The 20,940-nt window shown below is 35.4% G+C and overlaps 1 protein-coding gene across 1 annotated transcript in view; it reads left to right on the top strand.

Moving 5' to 3' along the window:
* Positions 1 to 20,940, top strand: part of loxhd1b (lipoxygenase homology PLAT domains 1b) — an 88,505-nt gene that overhangs the window by 2,409 nt on the left and 65,156 nt on the right. The window contains exons 2-6 of the mRNA XM_001920605.7: positions 7,010 to 7,124; positions 9,985 to 10,065; positions 12,422 to 12,606; positions 14,094 to 14,192; positions 16,188 to 16,336. Of these exons, the coding sequence (XP_001920640.4) occupies positions 7,010 to 7,124; positions 9,985 to 10,065; positions 12,422 to 12,606; positions 14,094 to 14,192; positions 16,188 to 16,336 (629 nt within the window). The remainder of the gene's footprint in view (positions 1 to 7,009; positions 7,125 to 9,984; positions 10,066 to 12,421; positions 12,607 to 14,093; positions 14,193 to 16,187; positions 16,337 to 20,940) is intronic.

Below are 20,940 nucleotides of genomic sequence, written 5' to 3'. Positions count from 1 at the left end.
GAGATTTTATTTAATGGAGAAGACAACTGATTGAGGAGAATTTCTTTGTTTGTTTGCTTTGTTTATAAAGAACATTTAAAACAACAGTTGTTGACCAAAGTGCTTTACAAAATCAACCAACACACAATCTATACTTGTCTATGTACTCAAAATAAAATAAATTACAATCAAATGCCATAGACACAGGAGGATTTTTAAAATGAGATTTAAAAGCACAGAGGGAAGAGCAGGACTTAATATATATATATTAGGGATGGGAAGATTAACCGATATGTATCGATACGCGGTCATGCGCGTGCACGATGTGAGTGCATCGGTTGAGCAGCAGAGGATGAATGAAATTTTGGAAGCAAATCGAGATGCATCGTTTTTTGCGAGATGCATCGGTTTTTCCGAGATACAGCTTATATTTTTAATATAGAATGTATTTTTTATTTATTAACAAGTGTTGTCAACCTGTTTTTGGCGCATTATTTAATCGACCTACATAAAGTAAGCCTTAGCAACGGATTTGCGGATGTGTACACTTACACTACAACTCAGTGTATCAGGTGTGCGGATGAAGCTAGTGGAGCGCCCTCAGAAAGCGCGAGAAGCAAAACAAACATTTTATTCCCCACTGAGTTTTAAATCTAAAGTATGGCAACATTATGGATTTAAGGATGGACGACATGACAGGACAGATGCAATTTGCAAAATGTGCCGCGCATCTGTAAAATACGCGGGCAGTACGACTAATCTGAAATCTCACTTGAAGCAGCGCTACGGTGTTGTTGTGGAAGCATCTTCCAGTGTTTCTGCATCCCCGGCTTTCGCACTGCTTCAACTGTAGCTACCAGCTCCAAAAGTGGTGAGAAAAGCATTGCAAGTTTTTTTTTCCGTGCGCAACAGTTCTGCTCGCTCTACGCCAATAACGAATGCCATTGCATTGTTCATCTGCAAAGATATTCAGCCTAGTGTCACGGAGAACGAAGGTTTTAAACACCTCCTCCTGTTAATTTTTATTTAATAATAATAATAATAATATTAATAATAATAATGATAAAAATAATGGGTGTCACGTGGCACAGTGGGTAGTTTGACCACCTCACAGCAAGAAGATTGCTGGTTTGTTATATTTTTATTAGCCTGTTGTTTACAGTGACAGTGATGTTTCAACGCAGCATAACACTGCTAGTTCACAACCTTAAGTTTTGAATAATCAGTGGCAAAATATCTTTGTAAAACTTGTTTTCATAGTTAAAGTTAAATCACAATTCTTGTTGTGCAATGCTAAACCTTTATGTTGAAAGAGTGCAAATATATACATATTTTTTAAATATATATTGCACTTATACATTCTGTTTATCTTGAAAATACTTAAATAATATGTGCTATATGTTCTAAAATGGCCCTCTACTGTAAACTGACACTCTGGCTCTGAGAGAAAAGCCAGTTTGTAAAAAAAAGTCTTGGTTTTGCTTTGTTAATAAATAATCAAACTCATTCAATGGCACAGCATCCTCTTTCACATCATCTCATAAACTTGATCTAATTAGTTAGTGCTGAAATATCGCATCGTATCGTGATATTGGTTTTGAATCGTATCGTGTTGCATCGCAATGTCACAAATGTATCGCTAATATATCGGATCGTATTCTTTGTATCGAGATGCGTATCGGATCGGCATTATAGCTTAGATGCCCAACCCTAATATATATATATATATATATATATATATGTATTCCCTATACGTCGTGTTTGCTGGCCTCACGCGTCACACACCTGTCAGTCAGCCAGTCAGTCATTTTTTTTATTGCATGTATATTTTATTGCATTTCATTTTTAATTAAATTTTTTTATTGTTTTATTGCATTTAATTCTATTTAAATTTGATCTATTGCCAATAGTTTATTTCATTGCTTTTCATTTATTTAATTAATTAATTATTTTTTATTTTATTGCATTTTATTTAATTAAATTTTACTTTTTACATTGCATTTTCATTTTAATTTAGTTTTTTTATTTATTGCATTTTTAACTATTATTTTATTGCATTTAATTTAATGAATTAAATTTATTTTATTGCATTTAATTTAATAAAATTTTACTTTTTTACATTGCTATTTTAATTTGATATAGTTATTTTTGATTTTTTGTATTTTAACTGTTTTTTGCATTTAATTAAATTAATTCAATTTATTGCATTTAATTTAATTTTATTTTATTTCACGTTGCATTTTTTATTTAATTTAGTTATATTTTATTTATAGTATTTTAACTGTTTTTATTGCATTAAATTTAACTAATTAAATTTATTTTATTGCATTTTTAATTTAATTTAGTTTGTTTGTATTTTTTTGTTTGTTTTTTTTTACTGCATTTCATATTTTATTTTATTTAAATGTATGTGTTTGTGCAGTGTTTGCTTGTGTGTGTTTAATGTGTATGTGTGTCTGTATGTGTGTGTTTGTTTGTTTAGTTTGTGTGTGCATGTTTGTTTAGTATTCGCTTAGTGTGTGTGAGTTTAATGTATGAGTGTCTGTGTGTTTGTTAAGTTTTTGTGTCTGCGTGTGTTTGTTTAATTTGTGTACATTGTTAAGTTTGTCCTTCTTTTTGTTTGCTTGATTAGTTTGTGTGTGTTTGTTTAGTGTGTGTGTGACTCACATTACTGATTCTGCATTACCCAACACTGCTGGTCATTGAGACTCAACAGTGTTTAGCAGTCGCTGCGGTCAGCTCAGGTCTCCAGAGCAGGGTTAAAGTCCAGCCGTTCTGTCAGATCTGAGAACAGTGTATGTATGTGCTCATCAGTAATGCTACAGCTACAAAACATCATATCACATGCAAAAGCTTACATCTTATTTCTATTCAAAATATGTAAAAATTGTTAAAACAAGAAGCATTTTCTAGACAAGTAAAAAAAAAGTGTTTGGAAATAATGAAAGAAAAAAAGTTCTTTCTTAAAGGGTCACTTTCGGTTCAGGTCTACCTCAGAATTTTTTCAAAAGATGCATCATAATGGGCGGAGCTTAGCGAGCAAAGGGCAGGAGTGGGCGTGGCCAGCAGGGGATAAACAACTGTTGTCAGTCGGCTCACGAAATGAGACACAAACCATAAGGAGACGCATGATTTTATAGATTACAAAGTTAAAATGCAAAGAAGTAAACAGTAGTTTAATGCCCTGCTACATTTGTTATTCATAATTTCATAAACAGATAACCACAATTTATATCGTTATAAAGATAATGGTGTTCATATAAACACTAAATGAGGACTTTTCCCTCAATCTCCGGGTCTGAATGCAGACTCAGTGCAGCAGGTCTCTTGCCCTGTCTATTTTAACCATTAGCCCTGCTGCTAATCTGGAGGATTTAGGCGAACACAGCACCACGGCCATGTGTCTAAATGTGAACGAACTCCTGATAAAAGACAGCGTCCGCCATTCTCCAATTCTCGTACTGCTCTCCTGACAAAAAGTGCTTTACAGCTTTGCTGAATCGGCCCTGACAGCATCGCAGGGAAAAACTTGTAACAAACCCCGTGGATCATGGAAACAAAGACACACGACCCTTCATGAACAGCTAAATACTGTGAGCCGTGGGTCTGTGTCTCACAGCTTGGCACTAGCAAGTCTGCCTTGCCTTCGGAAAGCATGTGCAGTCATGAATAATTAAGAAGCCGGCTCTTCTCATAGGATAAGAAAACTCCTCTTTGAATAATAATGAGAAACCCACGTGTCATCTTGCACTTGCAGTTCTGCACCACATCACCGATTTTGATCTGCCACAAAAACGATATACAGTTGAAGTCAGAATTATCAGCCTCCCTGAATTGTTAGCCTACTTGTTTATTTTTTCCTTATTTTCTTTTTAACGGAGAGAAGATTTCTCCAACACATTTCTAATCATAATAATTTTAATAACTCATCTCTAATAACTGATTTATTTTCTCTTTGCCATGATGACAGCACATAATATTAGACTGGATATTCTTCAAGACAGTAGTATTGCGCTTAAAAGGACATTTAAAGGCTTCACTAGGTTAACTAGGCAGGTTAGGGTAATTAGGCAAGTTATTGTATAAAGATGGCTTGCTCTGTAGACTATCAAAAATAAATATTGCTTAAAGGGGCTAATAATATTGACCTTAAAATGGCTTTTATTAAAAAATTAAAACCTGCTTTTATTCAAGCCAAAATAAAACAAATTAGACTTTCTCCAGAAGAAAAAATATTATACATACTGTGATAATTTCCTTGCTCTGTTAGACATAATTTGGTAAATGTTTAAAAAAGAAAAAAAAACTCGAAGGGTTGGGGTGTGGGGCTAATAATTCTGAATTCAACGGTATCTACTAGGCCAGACTCACTGCAGACTGTGTAAATGCACACTAAGAGAACTGAACTGACCCCGGGGAAGAATCCAGTTGGTAGAGGCGCACAAAAGTATGTGGAGTCAAGCAGCCTGCCACCATACAGACAGGACAGAGTCCGAAAGAGAGGCTTTAGAGTCTGCAACAACCCTAGAGGAATGAGCTCTGAGACCCCAGTTACACTATATGTTGTAGATTTAAAGAGCGAGTTTTAGAATGAAAACGATCCACGTCCTGAACAGCTCTCGGTCCACATTTCACCACTGTAAACATCACGTGACCACACACACACACACACACACACAAACACACACTCTGGCATGCACTGCAGTGTGCTTTGAGCATATCTAGCCAGATGACAGCAGTGCACGTTGGACTGTTGATCAAGGATCTGCCACTGGATTCAATCTCACTATATTTGTTAACCGTGATATTTGATTCACCTTGTCTTAATCTAACAACACATTCCCCGACTTTGGTCTTTTGAATCTATTAATTGTTCTCATGTGTTTTGGCTGAGCGCAAAGATAAGTTAAGCTAATATATGAAATAATATAGCCGCGTACACTGATTCTGCACATCTGACTGATCGCTTGCCTTTATTTCCTATAATGTATTATTGCACGTTATACTTTTATTATGGCCATTATTGATTATTAAAACTGATATTCAGTGAAAGAGAGGGTAAGTTTCATATTTTCCAATGAGAATGAAAGGAGGCAGTGATGTTATCGGCTCCGTTTTGGTATAATTATGCACACAGTAAAGATTATGTTCATATAAATATGCAGCTACACAACATTTTCAGTGTCTGTTAAGTTAATATCAAATTGAAAATAGGCAGTTCCTTATATCATGTTTTCATTTTGTTGTTTAGAAAGTAAAATGTTGTAGCCAGCATGATGTGAATGAGGTTATAAAGTACACTGTTCCTATTTAAGATTTACCCGACGTGTCCTCGGGAGTCTGTTTTCCATATCAAACTTATGTAGTTGTTAGTTTGTTAAGTGAGGAAGACTCCACGCACGGTCCTGTAATTGATTAATTTGCCAGCTGGTGTCAGGAGGCTTTCTTACAAGTGAATGTTCTTAAGACAAAAGAGATGACCATTGATTTTAATCGTAAGAGGAGACTGATTGAGCGTAAGCAAACTAGTATTAATGGAGCGGATGTTGAGAGTGTTGATCAGTATAGGTATCTGGGAACTGTTTTAGATAATACATTGTCCTTTTCTGCTAATACTAATATGTTGTGTAAAAAGGGGCAACAAAGAATATATCGTTTACAGAAATTGAGATCTTTTGTTATAGATAAATCACTCGTGTGCATGTTTTACAGTTCATACGTTCAGTCACTGTTATCCGTTTCTTTGCTTTGTTGGTTCAATTCTCTAAGTGTGAAAAATAAGAGTTGTTTGGAGAAAATTGTGAACCTAGGAGGAAAAATAACAGGGAAAAAACAGATGCCCATGGCTCAGTTATACCAGAGACAAGTTTTGAGTAAAGCGCAGAGTATTCTGTCAGATGAGTCCCATCCTACACTGAAAAAAACTATTCAGAGGTGATTCCTTGGATTTACTAATTTTTTTTTTAATGTTAAGTGGTTGTAAACAATTTATTTGTGTTAAATTTAAACAAACAAATTAAGTTGAACATTATTAAACCTAATTTGTTTGTTTAAATTCAACACAAATAAATTGTTTGCAACAGTTCTGCATGCAACAGTTTTTTCAGTTTATGCACCACGAGTTTTATCTTCTCCCTTCTGGTATTCGATACAGGACTCCTATTAGTAAAACAAATCGTTTTAAATTTTCATTCATCCCCTCAGCTGTAAAGCTTTTAAACTTAGGGTAGAATTTGTATTGTATGATGTACTTTGTGTATTATGTGTGACGTGCTTGTATGCTGCAACCAAATTGCCTTCGGGAAATGAATAAAGACTGACTGACTGACTGACTGACTGACTGACTGACTGACTTGCGAAGTCTGTACAAGGAGAGGATGAAGATTGAACTGTGTGTGTAGGCTACTTAATATTGAGGAAAAGCCCCAATCATAGAGGTGAATGTCTGCAGCCCCGACTCTGTTTTCAGATCCTTCCACCGTTTTTCCCCATCCACACTAACACGGAGCATCTTGCCAAAATGCTCCGTTTTCAGAGCTTGAAAACTCCGGCGTAGTGTGGATGGTTGGCGTAACCGTAGCAAAAACGTATGCATTTTAAAACAAAAACATATTAGTGTAAACAGGGGCTAGGGGAAAGAGGTGGTAAGTAATAGAGCAATGGTCTCAAACCCAATTCCTGAAGGGCCGCAGCTCTGCATAGATCAGCTCCATCCACCTCCAACTCACAGCTGCTTAATAATGTCTAGTAGTCTTGATCACCTTGATTAGTTGATCAGCTGTGTTTGATTAGGGTTGGAGCAAAACTGTGCAGAGCTGCGGCCCTCCAGGAATCAAGTTTGAGACCTGTGTAATAGAGTTACATTTTTCTTGCACTTGGTAAATATTTGAAAAAGTTAATAAAAAAAATATCAGCTGTATGTCTACATATATCTAACATCCAGTGTGTGTGTGTGTGTGTGTGTGTGTGTGTGTGTGTGTGTGTGTGTGTGTGTGTGTGTGTGTGTGTGTGTGTGTGTGTTTCTCCTCAGTGTATGAAGTGGTGACCATCACTGGAGATGTAAACGGAGCTGGAACAGATGCTAATGTGTTCGTGACGCTGTTCGGGGATTACGGCATCACTCCCAAACTACACCTGAGCAGCAAGTCAGACTTTCAGCATCACTGAGGCTTCACTCCACTGCACTTTTCACTGATCAATAATTTGTTTCATTTTATTCAGAATGTGCTGCATTATTTTACAGGAAACTGCAAAAAAAGATCAGTCAGTCAGTCAGTCAGTCAATTATTCGTTCTGTCAACCAATCTATCAGTCAATCATTCAATAAGTCAATTGACCATTCTGTCAGTCAAATCAGTAATTTTATCAGTCAGTCAGTCAGTCAGTCAGTTATTGAATTGTTCTGTCAATCAATCAATCAATCAATCAATCAATCAATCAATCAATCAATCAATCAATCAATCAATCAATCAATCAATCAATCAATCAATCAATAAATAAATAAACCAATCAATCAAGTAATTAGCAAGTCAGTAAGTCAATAAATAATTCTGTAAACCAATCAATCAATTAATCATTCCGTCTGTCAATTAATCATTCTTCAATAAAATCAATCAATCAATCAATTATTCAGTCAGTCAGTTAGTCAATGAATAATTCTGTAAACCAATCAATCAATCAATCAATCATTCCGTCAGTCAAATAACTATTCCTTTGATCGATCAATCAATCAATCAATCAATCAATCAATCAATCAATCAATCAATCAATCAATCAATCGAGTAATCGGTCATTCAGTTTGTCAATAAATAATTATGTAAACCAATCAATCAATCAATCATTCAGTCAGATAATTATTCCTTCAATCCAATCAATCAATCAACCAATCAATCAATCAATCAATCAATCAATCAATCAATCAATCAATCAATCAATCAATCAATCAATCAATCAATCAATCAATCAATCAGTTAGATAATTATTCCTTCAATCCAATCAATCAACCAACCAATCAATCAATCAATCAATCAATCAATCAATCAATCGAGTAATCAGTCATTCAGTTTGTCAATGAATAAGTCTGTAAACCAATCAATCAATCATTCAGTAAGACAATTATTCCTTCAATCCAATCAATCAGTCAGTCAATCAATCAATCAATCAATCAATCAGTCAGTCAGCTAGTCAATGACTGATTCTGTAAACAAATTGATCAAATTAATCATTCTGTCAATCAATCAATTTATCAAACAATCAGTCAGGCAGTCAGTCAGTTAATCAAGTGTTGAGTTGGTCAATCAATAATTTATTAAACTGATCAATCAATATATCATGTGCTCAATCAATCATTAGCTATTCATCAACTAAGGATTTTTCATGTTATTGGAAAAAAGATATATCTGTCTATATATGATTTACATTTCTCCATTTCATACTTTGACTGAATATCTAAATTAATATAGTTTTAAAATCAAAAACAACAAAATTATGATACCAAAAATAGAATAAAAATGATATTTACGTTTTTCATTTTCATATTTTGACAGAATATCCTAAATGAATAAATTAAGGTAGAAAACAACTAAATTATAAAGCAAAATAAAAATACTATTTCATTTTTCCAATGAAAGTTTGACTGATTCTATATTTCTACACTCTAAAGCATTTATTGCAGCTTGTTCAAGCTACTTAATTAAAATCAGCTGCAATAACAAGTCTTGAGATTTTGAAGGGGACAGCGTCATTGTTTTATGCTCAATCAGCTTAACTCAATTGATTTGAGTTTGGACAACACTAATGAGTTGTGTGGAACCCTGCATTTTTAAATATGTATATTTCTCTATAATGATTTGAATCGTTTACCAATGCTGGAAATAACCTGTAGTTCTGTCTTCTCCTGAATCCACAGCACAGATAAGAGGTATTTGAGTCTGTTCCTCTGAATGAAGGAAGTAGAAATGAATTCATGATTAATCACCACTGCTGTGTGCACATCCTATCCTAGAACCTTCCATCAAGGAGCAATATTTAGAGCAGAGGTGCCCAAACGTTTTCGTATGAAGGGCCAAAAACTAAATATCATTGATGCCATGGGTAATTTCTTAATTTGTTTAATAATGTTTCAAAATAAATAGAAAACTAGCTTTAAATCAAATTAACTAATGCAGTGTAACTTTTTAAAATGATAGCATAATGCAGTAAAATTATAATCACATTCATAACTCAATCCTGTTATAGTTCAATCCTGAATACATACACAGACTCTGCCTTTGACTTGACTTGCTCACTGAAGACTCTGCATTGTTGGGTTTATTTATTTTACAACACTTAATTTCACTCAGCTTCTTACAATAAGACATCCATCCGTCTCCATCATCCTCCCTCTCTTTTACAGATGGGATGGTGGGCCAAATCGAAGGTTTACATGGGCCAACTTTGGCCCAAGTTTGGGCACCACTGATTTAGAGTGTAAACAGGAATTATGCTAATAAATCTGGGTGTATTGCTCCTCATAATGAAAGGCTAGGATCTGCATGTGCTGTACATCGTGACGATGGACTGGTGTGAATAATGGAAACGAATAGAATTGTGCTGTAAACAAACACACAAGCAGCGCATTATTATTCTCTTTCCAGACACACATCATTCACAATTCAGATATGTGTGTTGATGAGACGATCTGTCAGCAAATACGTGATATATTCCCTGCTGGATATCATGCATTTTCTGAAGTCGCTTTATAATATTAGTGTGCATTTATTTGAGGAGTAGAGATGCAATACTAATCTGCATTTATTGCATTTCTTCTCCAAGGGTTTGTATTAAAGACTGTTATGCTTATAGATAATAAAGGTTTATAAATTTTAGATTTTAACACTTCATATTTGCACTTTATGTTAATGAAGCTGTTATTTTGTGCTGGTTTAAAAGGTTTGACTTTGTTTTGTGCATCACATTTTCTGTATTTACATGAATTAAGATGTTTGTTGTTTGTATTTCTTACAGAAATCGAACTTCCTTTGAGAAAAACAAAACTGATGTCTTCCGGGTAAAAACACACAATGTGGGCCCTCTGAAAAAAATCAGGTATGACCACTGATTTACTGTCATTTAGGGTTTACGATATAGATAATCAATACATTTTTTAAAATAATAAATAAACAAATAAATGATTGAATGAATAAATAAATGAATGAATGGATAAATTATAATACATACAATATTAATAATGAAATAAATAAATTAATAAATAAACATAAAATGTTTATGTATATTCAGATCAAAAATATATATAATGTTTATGATACAAATTAGATATAAATTAAAATATCTATGTAAAAAAGTTTGTATTATATGTATGTTTATGTGAGTGTTTGTATCATAAGACACACACACACACACACACACACACACACACACACACACACACACACACACACACACACACACACATATTGTCAAAACAAACTTTTATTTTGGATGCAATTAATCTCAATTAATATTTGCTAAAAATAATACTAAAATAAATACATAAATAATAATAAAAATATTAATAAAACATGACTGCAGTTATTTTTATGCTCACTCGCACTGTCAATGTGTTTGATTAGCAATGTACATTACTAAGAACTTAATTTGTTCAATTATAAAGGTGATTTATTTATTTTTATATTAATAGTTTTGCTTTTTGTTTTTATTCATATTAACATATTTATATATTTATATTTAGTTTAGCATTTTATTTCGATTTTTATTTACTTTAATTTATTTATTTACATTTACATTTATTTTAGCATTTTATTTTGTTTAGATTTTTTACTTTTATTTATTTATTTACATTTACATTTGTTTTAGCATTTTATTTTATTTTTACTTTTATTTACTTTTATTTATTTATTTACATTTATATTTATTTATTTTAGCATTTTATTTATTTATATTTAGCTTTTTATTTATTCATTTATTTATTTGTTTTATTTTATTTCGATTTTTATTTATTTGTTTATTTATTTACATTTATTTATATTTATTTATTTTAGCTTTTTAGTTTGCTGTTTCACTATTAGATTTATTTATTTATTTATTTATTTATTTATTTATTTATTTATTTATTTATTTATTTATTTATGTTAGCTGTTTATTTTGTTTAGAGTTTTATTTATCTTTGTTATTTATTTATTTAAATGTATATTTATGTATTTTAGCTTTTTATTTTATTAAAGGGCATCTATGGTGAAAAATCTACTTTTCAAGCTGTTTGAATAGACATGTGTAAGTATAGTGTATAGACCGTCATATTGGGCTGATATAAACACACACAGTCCTTTTTATTCAATTTGACAACATAAAAACGGTGGACCAATTGGAGCGGTTTTCAGACCGACCGCAACTTGACGTAGGAGCGCGATCCCCCCGCCCACCAATATTGATTGACAGGCTCGCGTCACGATCATATCCTCAGTTTGTTGTTTCACGTCCGCCATTTTCAGCGTATGAGTCAAAGCGATGTCACTAAAGAAACACCCTTGCTCTACTTTTAGATGAAAAGCTCATTGGGCTCAACACAAGATCAATCCTCTACACATTTTCGCTGTAATCTGAATTATTGCTTGTATCTATTGCGTGGCGCCGTGCATTTCGGAGTTTTGGGCGTGGGTTTTTGTCGGGGTGCATGCGGCGGAGCTTCGGGTTGCCGGCTCGGCGGCCGCGGTGCCGTTGTGTATGCCCTGGTGGAGGCCTGTGTTTGGAGATCTGGAATGCATGGTGCTGTGTGGCGCAACTATTCAGGACACTTCATGTTTCTGCGGCGCCACAGAGTGTCCGTTGTGCTGTGTCGCGGCACATTCGGTGCCTCAATCAAAGTTAATTCAGTGTGTGTGGTTATTAGTCTCGGTGTACAAGCTCGGCACTTGTACACTGAGACTATACAAACAAAGACACATGATTGTGTACTCTCTGCTTGGTCTGTGTCCGTGTCATACATGTACGGCTGAATGCTGATCCTAGCTTAGCTTAGCTTCTCTCTCTCTGTCTGTCAGCCTGTCTGTTGCAAACACAGAGTGGGGAAGCTCTTGGCCTCGCCCCCTTGTTACCATGGGCGGGAAGCGGAAACTGTGAAGCAACACGCCCCTAAAACAGCGAGCTGTGTACATACCCCCAACATCACACTTTTGAACACATTATAATAAAAACATCTGAACTCTGAGTTGAACTGAACTTAAACTGGCACACTCAGAACAGCCAGAATATTAATATTAAATCATAAAAAGGGGTAAACTATCTGCCTTTTAATTCATATTTAGATGTATTTATTTATTTACGTTTATTTAAATGTAGATTTTTTTGAATCCTCAGATTCCAGATTTCTAATAGTTGTATCTCTGACAAATTGGCTATTTTTGACAGTGTAAAGTGCTGATGAGTGTTGTTTTTGTGTGTTCAGGATTGAGCATGATAACACGGGTCTGAACGCCAGCTGGTTTCTGGACCGGGTCGTGGTGACGGACATGAACAGGCCTCATCTACGCTTTTATTTCGCCTGTAATAACTGGCTGAGCAGAGATGAAGGAGACGGGCTGTATGTGCGAGACCTGCTGGGCAGTCTGGACCCCATGGACATGCCCAAATGTCAGACTTTATCCAAACACACACACACACACACACACACACACGCACACATTCAAAAAATTGTCGAAAATGATCAGTTTTCCATATTTTTCATTTTTATTCCATATTTATCCATATTTTATTTTTATTTCTTGTTTTTATTTTTCCTTGTTTATTTTTGCTTTTGAGTTGTATCATGAGATCTTGATCTTTCTTATGCAATATAATATAATATTACAATAGACTATAGATATATATATTATATATATGCACATACACTGCCTGACAAAAGTCTTGTTGTTGATCTCAGTTGTAGCAGCATATAATAACTGGATTTCTAGTTGATCAAATGTGTAAAAGTGTCAGAAGGTGGATTTCTCTGCTGGATCATCTGCTGATCTGCATCCCAATCATCACCAATACAGCAGAAGACCTACTGGAACCCACATGGACCAAGATTCTCTCAGAAATCAGTCAAGTTTGGTGAAGGAGAAATCATGGTTTGGGGTTCATTCAGTATGAAGAGATCTGCAGAGTGGATGATCAACATCAACAGCCTGAGGTATCAAGACATCTGTGCTGCCCATTACATTACAAACCAGCAGGAGAGGGACAATTCTCCAGCAGGATAGTGCTCCTTCTCATACTTCAGCCTCCACATCAAAGCTCCTGAAAGCAGAGAAGGTCAAGCTGCTCCAGGATTGGCCAGCCCAGTCACCAGATATCAACATTATTGAGCTAATGATGAACACAAAGACTCTTGATGAGCTCTGGGATCCTGCAGGGCTTTCTTCTTCATTCCAGATGACTTTATTAATCAGTGATTTGAGTCAGTGCAGAGATGTATGGATGCAGTCCTCCAAGCTCATGATGGAGTCAGACACAATATTCATTCTGTCTCCACTGCAGCAGGACTTTATATTCTATACTGGACATTATTTCTGTTCAGTGACCAGAGCAGAGTCAGACCTTACTGTCCTAATGAAATCATTAATAATCAAGACATGATCAGATTTTATTGAGCTCAAATAAGCTAAATCTAAAGGCCTTTGCCTTTCATAGAGACACTTCTGATAGCAAATCATCGACTAGAAGTCAAGTTAGTATCTGCTGTTCATAAAACTTGAATAGGAAACAAGACTTTTGTCAGGGAGTGCATATTATAAATTCCTTTATGTTGTCCCAATGATTGCATGGAACTCAGAAAAGTCCAAATTTTCTTAAAACAAGCCAAATAGTTTGCCAGTGGGGTCAGTAAAATAGTCTTGTTTTTTGTTTTAACATAATATTATTTTTCTTGCCTCATTGTCAGATTATTTTGCTTGTACAGTATTAAGTAAAACTTTCTTTTTGAAAACAAGACAACATCTTTTGCTTGCCCAGAAAAAGCTTCTTGATTTAAGAATTGTGATACATTTTGAGTATAAACAAGACTAAAAGTCTAGAAGTGTAGAGTTGTGGATTCTGCTGAAATAACACAATTTCTTCTTAATTTTGTGTTTTCTCAGATAATAAATATGTAGTGAGTGTGTTCACGGCTGATGTGAAAGGCAGCGGGACTGATGCAGATGTCTTCCTCAATATATTCGGAGAATTTGGTGATACAGGTAAAACTACAGTGGAGACGAACAATCTAAATGATGTGTCCTTTAAAGAAAACTTCTCCTCAGGGAATTACTATATTATTATATATAAATAATAATTAATATACAAATTTAATTTAATTAATATACAAATTATATTTAAATTCAAATATCTGAGCCAAAAAAAAGTTTGTTTTATATTTGTGTTTTTATGAGTGTTGGTATCATAATGCCCACACATATATTATGTCAAAACAAACTTTTATTTTGGATGCAATTAATACATTTTGGCCCAGCACTAAAATAAATACATAAATAATAATAAAATTATTAATAAAACATGACTGCAGTTATTTTATGCTCACTCCCACTGTTAATATTTTTGATGACCAATGTACATTACTTAGAACTTAATTTGTTCAATTTTAAAGGTGATTTATTTATTTAATCAAATATTCATTTTAGCTTTTTATTGTTTCTTTCTTTATTTACTTATTTAATTACATCGACATTTACTTAAATGTATGTGTTTTAGTTATTATTTTATTTATTCACATTTAGATTTTTATTTATTTATTCATTTTAGATTTTTATTTTATTTAGATTTTAATTTTTCTGTATTTGTTTTTTTATTGTTTACAGTTACATTTATATATATATATATATATATTTTTTTTTAGATTTTTATTTTATTTATTTATATTTAGATTTTCATTTATTTACATTTATTAATTTATTTATCTTTATATCTATTTATTTTAGCTTTTTATTTTATATATTCTTATTTATATTTTATGTATTTACATTTATTTATATTCATATCTATTTATTTAAGCTTTTTATTTTATATATTCTTATTTATATTTTTATTTATATTTATATTTATATCTATTTATTTTAGCTTTTTATTTTATTCATATTTAGATTTTTTATTTTAATTTATTTACATTTATTGATATTTTATATCTATTTATTTTAGCTTTTTATTTTATATATTCATATTTACATTTTTATTTGTTTATATTTTTTTGGCCTTTTATTTTATTTAAATTTGTTTTTATTTATTTGCAACAAATGTCAACAAAGACTGAATATACAGCAGGAGCGGTCGGTGCGGCATAAAACCTGGTGGGAGCGGGACTAAAAATTCAGTCCTGCGCAGATCTCTAACTCAGGGCTCTCAAAACTTGCCTTATTATCAATCATTATCTGAGTGTGAACTCTTGAAAACTCATTTGTACTCATTTGAGGTCAAACATGTTATTAAAATTACATTAAAACTTTTTATATGTCTAATTTTGTATTTTTTTAAGTTCCGCCAAACAATTAACTGTGCTTTATTGTCTGTAGAGTTGAATTTTCAATATCAGAAGTAGAAAGAGCAGCGATCAACATCCCATAATGCAACTCACCACTGCAAATAAACAAAAAAACACAGAAACCGTCCACCCGCTTTGAATGCTATCACTCGATTGAATGGGAGTTATCGGTGGTTATCAGCTGATAGATTAGGGCCAGTAGGGGCCTTCTGTGCCTACTAGTAGGCTCAGAAGGCTGTTGTCATCCATCCACATCGTTAATCAGCTATACTAATACAGAAGACTCCAGATCTAGATCTGTTTTTACAGTACTGTGACAGGGTTTGGGTTTAAGGTTTTGGTAAGGGTAAATGTTAATAAAATACAAATAATTTATGAAATTATGTAAATAATTCCTTCTAATTTCCGGCCCCAGCCATATCTAATCAGTAGCTGATTAACCATGTGGATGGATGATAACAGCCTTCTGAGCCTACTAGTAGGCACAAAATACCTATACTGTCACTCATCTATCAGCTGATAATGCCCATTCAATCGAGTGATAACATTCGAAGCGGCTGAACTGTTCATTAACATATATTTTTTACAGCGTGCACATGTGGAGGACTATAAACACTTGACTAATGACTAATCTCCATCATTGTATCTTTGATCTGCATGACTATCGTGTTTATCTATTCTGTGATCTTCTGTTTCTCAGGAGAGAGACGACTAGACAATGATAAAAACAACTTTGAGCGAGGAACAGAAGACAAGTTCACCATGGAGGCTCCAAACCTGGGCAAAATCAGAAAAATCACCATCGGACACAATAATAGAGGCTCTTCAGCCGGATGGTTTGTGGACAAGGTACAAACTCACACTCTATTTCTTATTTTGAAGTAAACACAGTAACATCAATATACTTTTTAAAAGCATGATGTCTGAAGATAATGAGTGTTTTGAGGGAAATTTACATTTACATACAGTTTGAGTCCAAAATCTCCAGTTCAGCAACACACACACACACACACACACACACAAAACTCTATACGTTTAGCCCCTATTTGGCATTAAAAAGGTCATATTTTAGTTTTAGGGGTCTCCAACAACAGGCTGATCTGTGTGCAAGGTCAAAACACTTTCATTGTCTTATAATCTGCATTTATTTTTACCTGATTATCCCAGCATCTCCCATATGATTCGTTTAGCGGTTCATTTGTTCCCAAACCCCTGCTTAGCGCGAAGCTAATCTGCGCTGATTGGACTGATGACCCAGTCTGTTGTGATTGGTCGATTGCGTTTAGCACGAGAGAGAGAAACGCCCACCATGGCTACAGTATGAAGTAGGAGAAAGTATGTGAGAGCCCAATGCAGGAATGCAATAAAGCAATGCAGTTAAAGACCAGCATATACTGCACTCTTAAACCTAACCATGAGTAATAACAGCGACACACATTCAGTATTAATCCACACAGTGGCAAAAGTCTTTTAAAAGTTGACCGCGTGTGTAAAGGAGGCCAGCTATTTGGTGCTGTGCAGGTAAACCTCATTCCTCTGACCTCTAAAGGTGCTCTAGCGACACACTCTGGAGGCCATGGTCTTTAGCCTCCTTGGTAGAGCAACTGACTCCCATGCGGAAAGTCGCCGGTTCGATACCAGCTTGGAGCGGGCTGGGTTGTGTAGAACCGATGGGGTTACATTGGTGCCCTGACTTGAATAGGAGTGAGGTTTGGGTGGGTGAGTGTAAAGAAGTCCAAAAGAAAGGTGCTCTAGCGACAGACTCTGGAGGCCATGGTCTTTAGCCTCCTTGGTAGAGCAACCGACTCCCATGCGAAAGGTCGCCGGTTCGATACCAGCTTGGAGTGGGCTGGGTTGTGTAGAACCGATGGGGTTACATTGGTGCCCTGACCCGAATAGGAGTGAGGTTTGGGTGGGTGAGTGTAAAGAAGTCCAAAAGAAAGGTGCTCTAGTGACAGACTTTAGAGGCCATGGTCTTTAGCCTCCTTGTTAGAGCAACCGACTCCCATGCGGAAGATCGCTGGTTCAATTCCAGCTCAGAGCAGGTTGGGTTGTGTAGAACTGGTGAGGTTAAACATGTGAGGAACAGCTGATGGTAGCCATAGCAAAGGCAAACAGCACTGGATCACGAGTTCAGAAACGCATTTGAATCGGTAAAGGAAGAAGCACGCGTCATGTTTTTAACGTGGTTTTGGACGCAATTTGTGAACAACCCCATACAGATTTAACCTGAGAGATACAAGCACTAATCTATAATCGATACGTGATTACAAGCTGTGCGGGGCGGTTACAACTTATTACACACAATTAAGCACATATTTTACAAACTACACAAAACGAGGCAACAATTTTAATGACAGTTACATGTTCTGATCCGGAGGAAGAAGAAACTGGTCCATATTAACTGTAAAAGTTACTGACAAAGTCCTATAGTCTCTGCTGCTCCTTCAATAGCAAACAACCGACGAATCCCGCGCTGCAGCGTTGGTTATTTTATCCAAAATCTGAAAAACGACAGGAACAAACACAGCACTAGGCTGGCTATACTGTGGTGTTGTTGTGAAAATTTATGTTAACCCTTTATTCTATCTGTCAGTGATCGTCATCTTCAGTCATGATCAGTCTCGTGATCCTCCACGCCTCCGCTAGTGTCTGAAGGCAAAGCACGTGCACATTTTACCGGATCTGGAACTATATATTTGGAGATGTATCATATCGACGTCGATGTGATCAAACAAAAGATCCGAACCCAACTCTATCCCATTATTCGACTCTGAGCCGACTATTTCGCTAAAGAATCAATAGTTTTAAACATGCTGCACTCTCAGATTTAACCCTCAGCTGGATGTGTTCAGTCATTTAGAGCTGTGTTACGCACCACATGAAGATCATTCTCAGAAACCCATCACAGGGGCTTTTTTAAATCTATATTTTGATTGCACTTACACATTTGTCGTCCCAGTACACACTTTAAAAAACGCTGGCTTCCACACAATTGATTTGTGTTTGGACAACATCAAAGAATTACATTCACTTATTAGTTTTTGCAAATTTAAGTAGATTGAAAATAAAACACTGAAGTTGTCGCCCCCAAAAACTCATTAAGTGTGTTGTTTCAGCTCATTTTAAATCAAATAAAGTAGTTTGAACAAACACCAAACTGATTTTGTTGAGTGCACATCATGTGTGTGTGTGATGCAGCATTTCTGACAGTAGAATATAATCAGTGTGTTTGCTGTAATCAGTTTGTGTTGCTGGTGTTTGATTACTCACACCACATCTCTCAGGATGAGGTCACTCTAGTCACCTTATCCACGCTGAAACTCTACGCTCCGGGATTAACTTTCCTTCTGATCAGAGCCGCGGCCTGCAGATAGACAGATATGCACATAGATTGTTCACACGGACACCAAATATCACCAGCACTGGCATGAAAGCTGCAGCTTCAGCTCCTGACAGCAGTTCACCTCTGTACAGTGATGGAGTAACGCTGTTACAAATGAACACTGTTACTGTTTCCCCCTCACAACATTGTTACCTTTACTGCCTGTCTGTCTATCAATATATCTGTCTGTCTGTCTGTACATCTCTATGTCTGTCTGTCTGTCTGTCTGACAGTATATGTCTGTCAATATATTTGTCTGTTTTTCTGTCTTTGTGTTTGTCTTGTGTTGTATTGTGTTTGATATCAATATGTCTGTCTGTCTGTCTGTCAATATGTCTATCTGCCAATATGTCTATCTGTCTATCAATATATCTCTCTGTCTGTCTGTCTGTCTGTCTGTCTGTCTGTCTGTCTGTTTTTCTATCAATATATCTGTCTGTCTTTCTGTCTTTATATCAATACATATGTCTGCCCGTTAATATGTCTGTCTGTCTGTCTGTCTGTCTGTCTGTCTGTCTGTCTGTCTGTCTGTCAATACGCCTGTCTGTCTGTCAATATGTATGTTTATCTGTCTGTCTGCCTGTTTGATATCAATATATCTGTCTGTCTGTCTGTCTGTCTGTCAATACGTCTGTCTGTCTGTCTGTCTATCAGTGTCTGTCTGTATATCTAAATGTCTGTCTGTCTGTCTGTCTGCCTGTTAATATGTCTGTCTGTCTGTCAGTCTTTCTATCAATATATCTGTCTGTATATCTAAATGTCTGTTTATCTGTCTATCTGTCTACCTGTTTGATATCAATATATCTGTCTAATTGTCTGTCTGTCTGTCAATACGCCTGTCTGTATGTCAATACGTCTGTCTGTCTGTCTGTCTGTCTGCCTGCCAGTCTGTCTGTCTTTCTGTCTGTCAATACGTCTGTCTGTCTGTCTGTCTGTCTGCCTATCAATACATCTGTCTGCCTGTTAAAATGTGTCTATCTGTCTGTCTATCTATCAATATGTCTGTCTGTATATCTAAATGTCTGTCTGTCTGTCTCTCTGCCTGTCTGTCTCTCTGTCTGTTTGTCTATCATTATATCTGTCTGTCTTTCTGTCTTTATGTCAATACATATGTCTGCCCATTAATATGTCTGCCTGTCTGTCTATTAATATATCTGTCTGTTTATCTAAATGTCTGTCTGTCTGTCTGTCTGTCTGTCAATATGCCTGTTTGTCCGCCAATATATTGTCTGTCTGTCAATATATGTGTCTGTCTGTCTGTCAATACGTCTGTCTGTCTGTCTGTCAATTCCTCTGTCTGTCTGTCTGTCTGTCTGTCTGTCTGTCAATTCCTCTGTCTGTCTGTCTGTCTGTCTGTCTGTCTGTCAATTCCTCTGTCTGTCTGTCTGTCTGTCTGTCTGTCTGTCTGCCTGTTTGATATCAATATATTTATCTGTCTGTCTGACTCTCTGTCTGTCAATACGTTTGTCTGTCTGTCTGTCTGTCTGTCTGTCTGCCTGTTTGATATCAATATATCTGTCTGTCTGTCAATACGTCTGTCTGTCTGTCTGTCTGTCTGCCTGTTTGATATCAATATATCTGTCTGTCTGTCAATACGTCTGTCTGTCTGTCTGTCTGTCTGTCTGCCTGTTTGATATCAATATATTTATCTGTCTGTCTGACTCTCTGTCTGTCAATACGTTTGTCTGTCTGTCTGTCTGTCTGTCTGTCTGTCTGTCTGTCTGCCTGTTTGATATCAATATATCTGTCTGTCTGTCAATACGTCTGTCTGTCTGTCTGTCTGTCTGCCTGTTTGATATCAATATATCTGTCTGTCTGTCAATACGTCTGTCTGTCTGTCTGTCTGTCTGTCTGCCTGTCTGTCCTTCTGTCTGTCTTCGTCTGTCAATACGTCTGTCTGTTTTTCTGTCTGTCTATCTATCAATATGTCTGGCTGTATATATACATGTCTGTCTGTCTGTCTGTCTGTAAATATATCTGTCTGCTTCTTAAAATGTCTGTCTATCTGTCAGTCTGTCTATCTATCAATATGTCTGTCTGTATATCTAAATGTCTGTCTGTCAATACA

This window comes from Danio rerio, chromosome 8, assembly GCF_049306965.1.
Source record: "Danio rerio strain Tuebingen ecotype United States chromosome 8, GRCz12tu, whole genome shotgun sequence".
In the NCBI taxonomy this organism is placed as follows: domain Eukaryota; kingdom Metazoa; phylum Chordata; class Actinopteri; order Cypriniformes; family Danionidae; genus Danio; species Danio rerio.
Note: the sequence above shows the minus strand (reverse complement) of the source record. Positions and strands in the feature narration are given on the sequence as shown.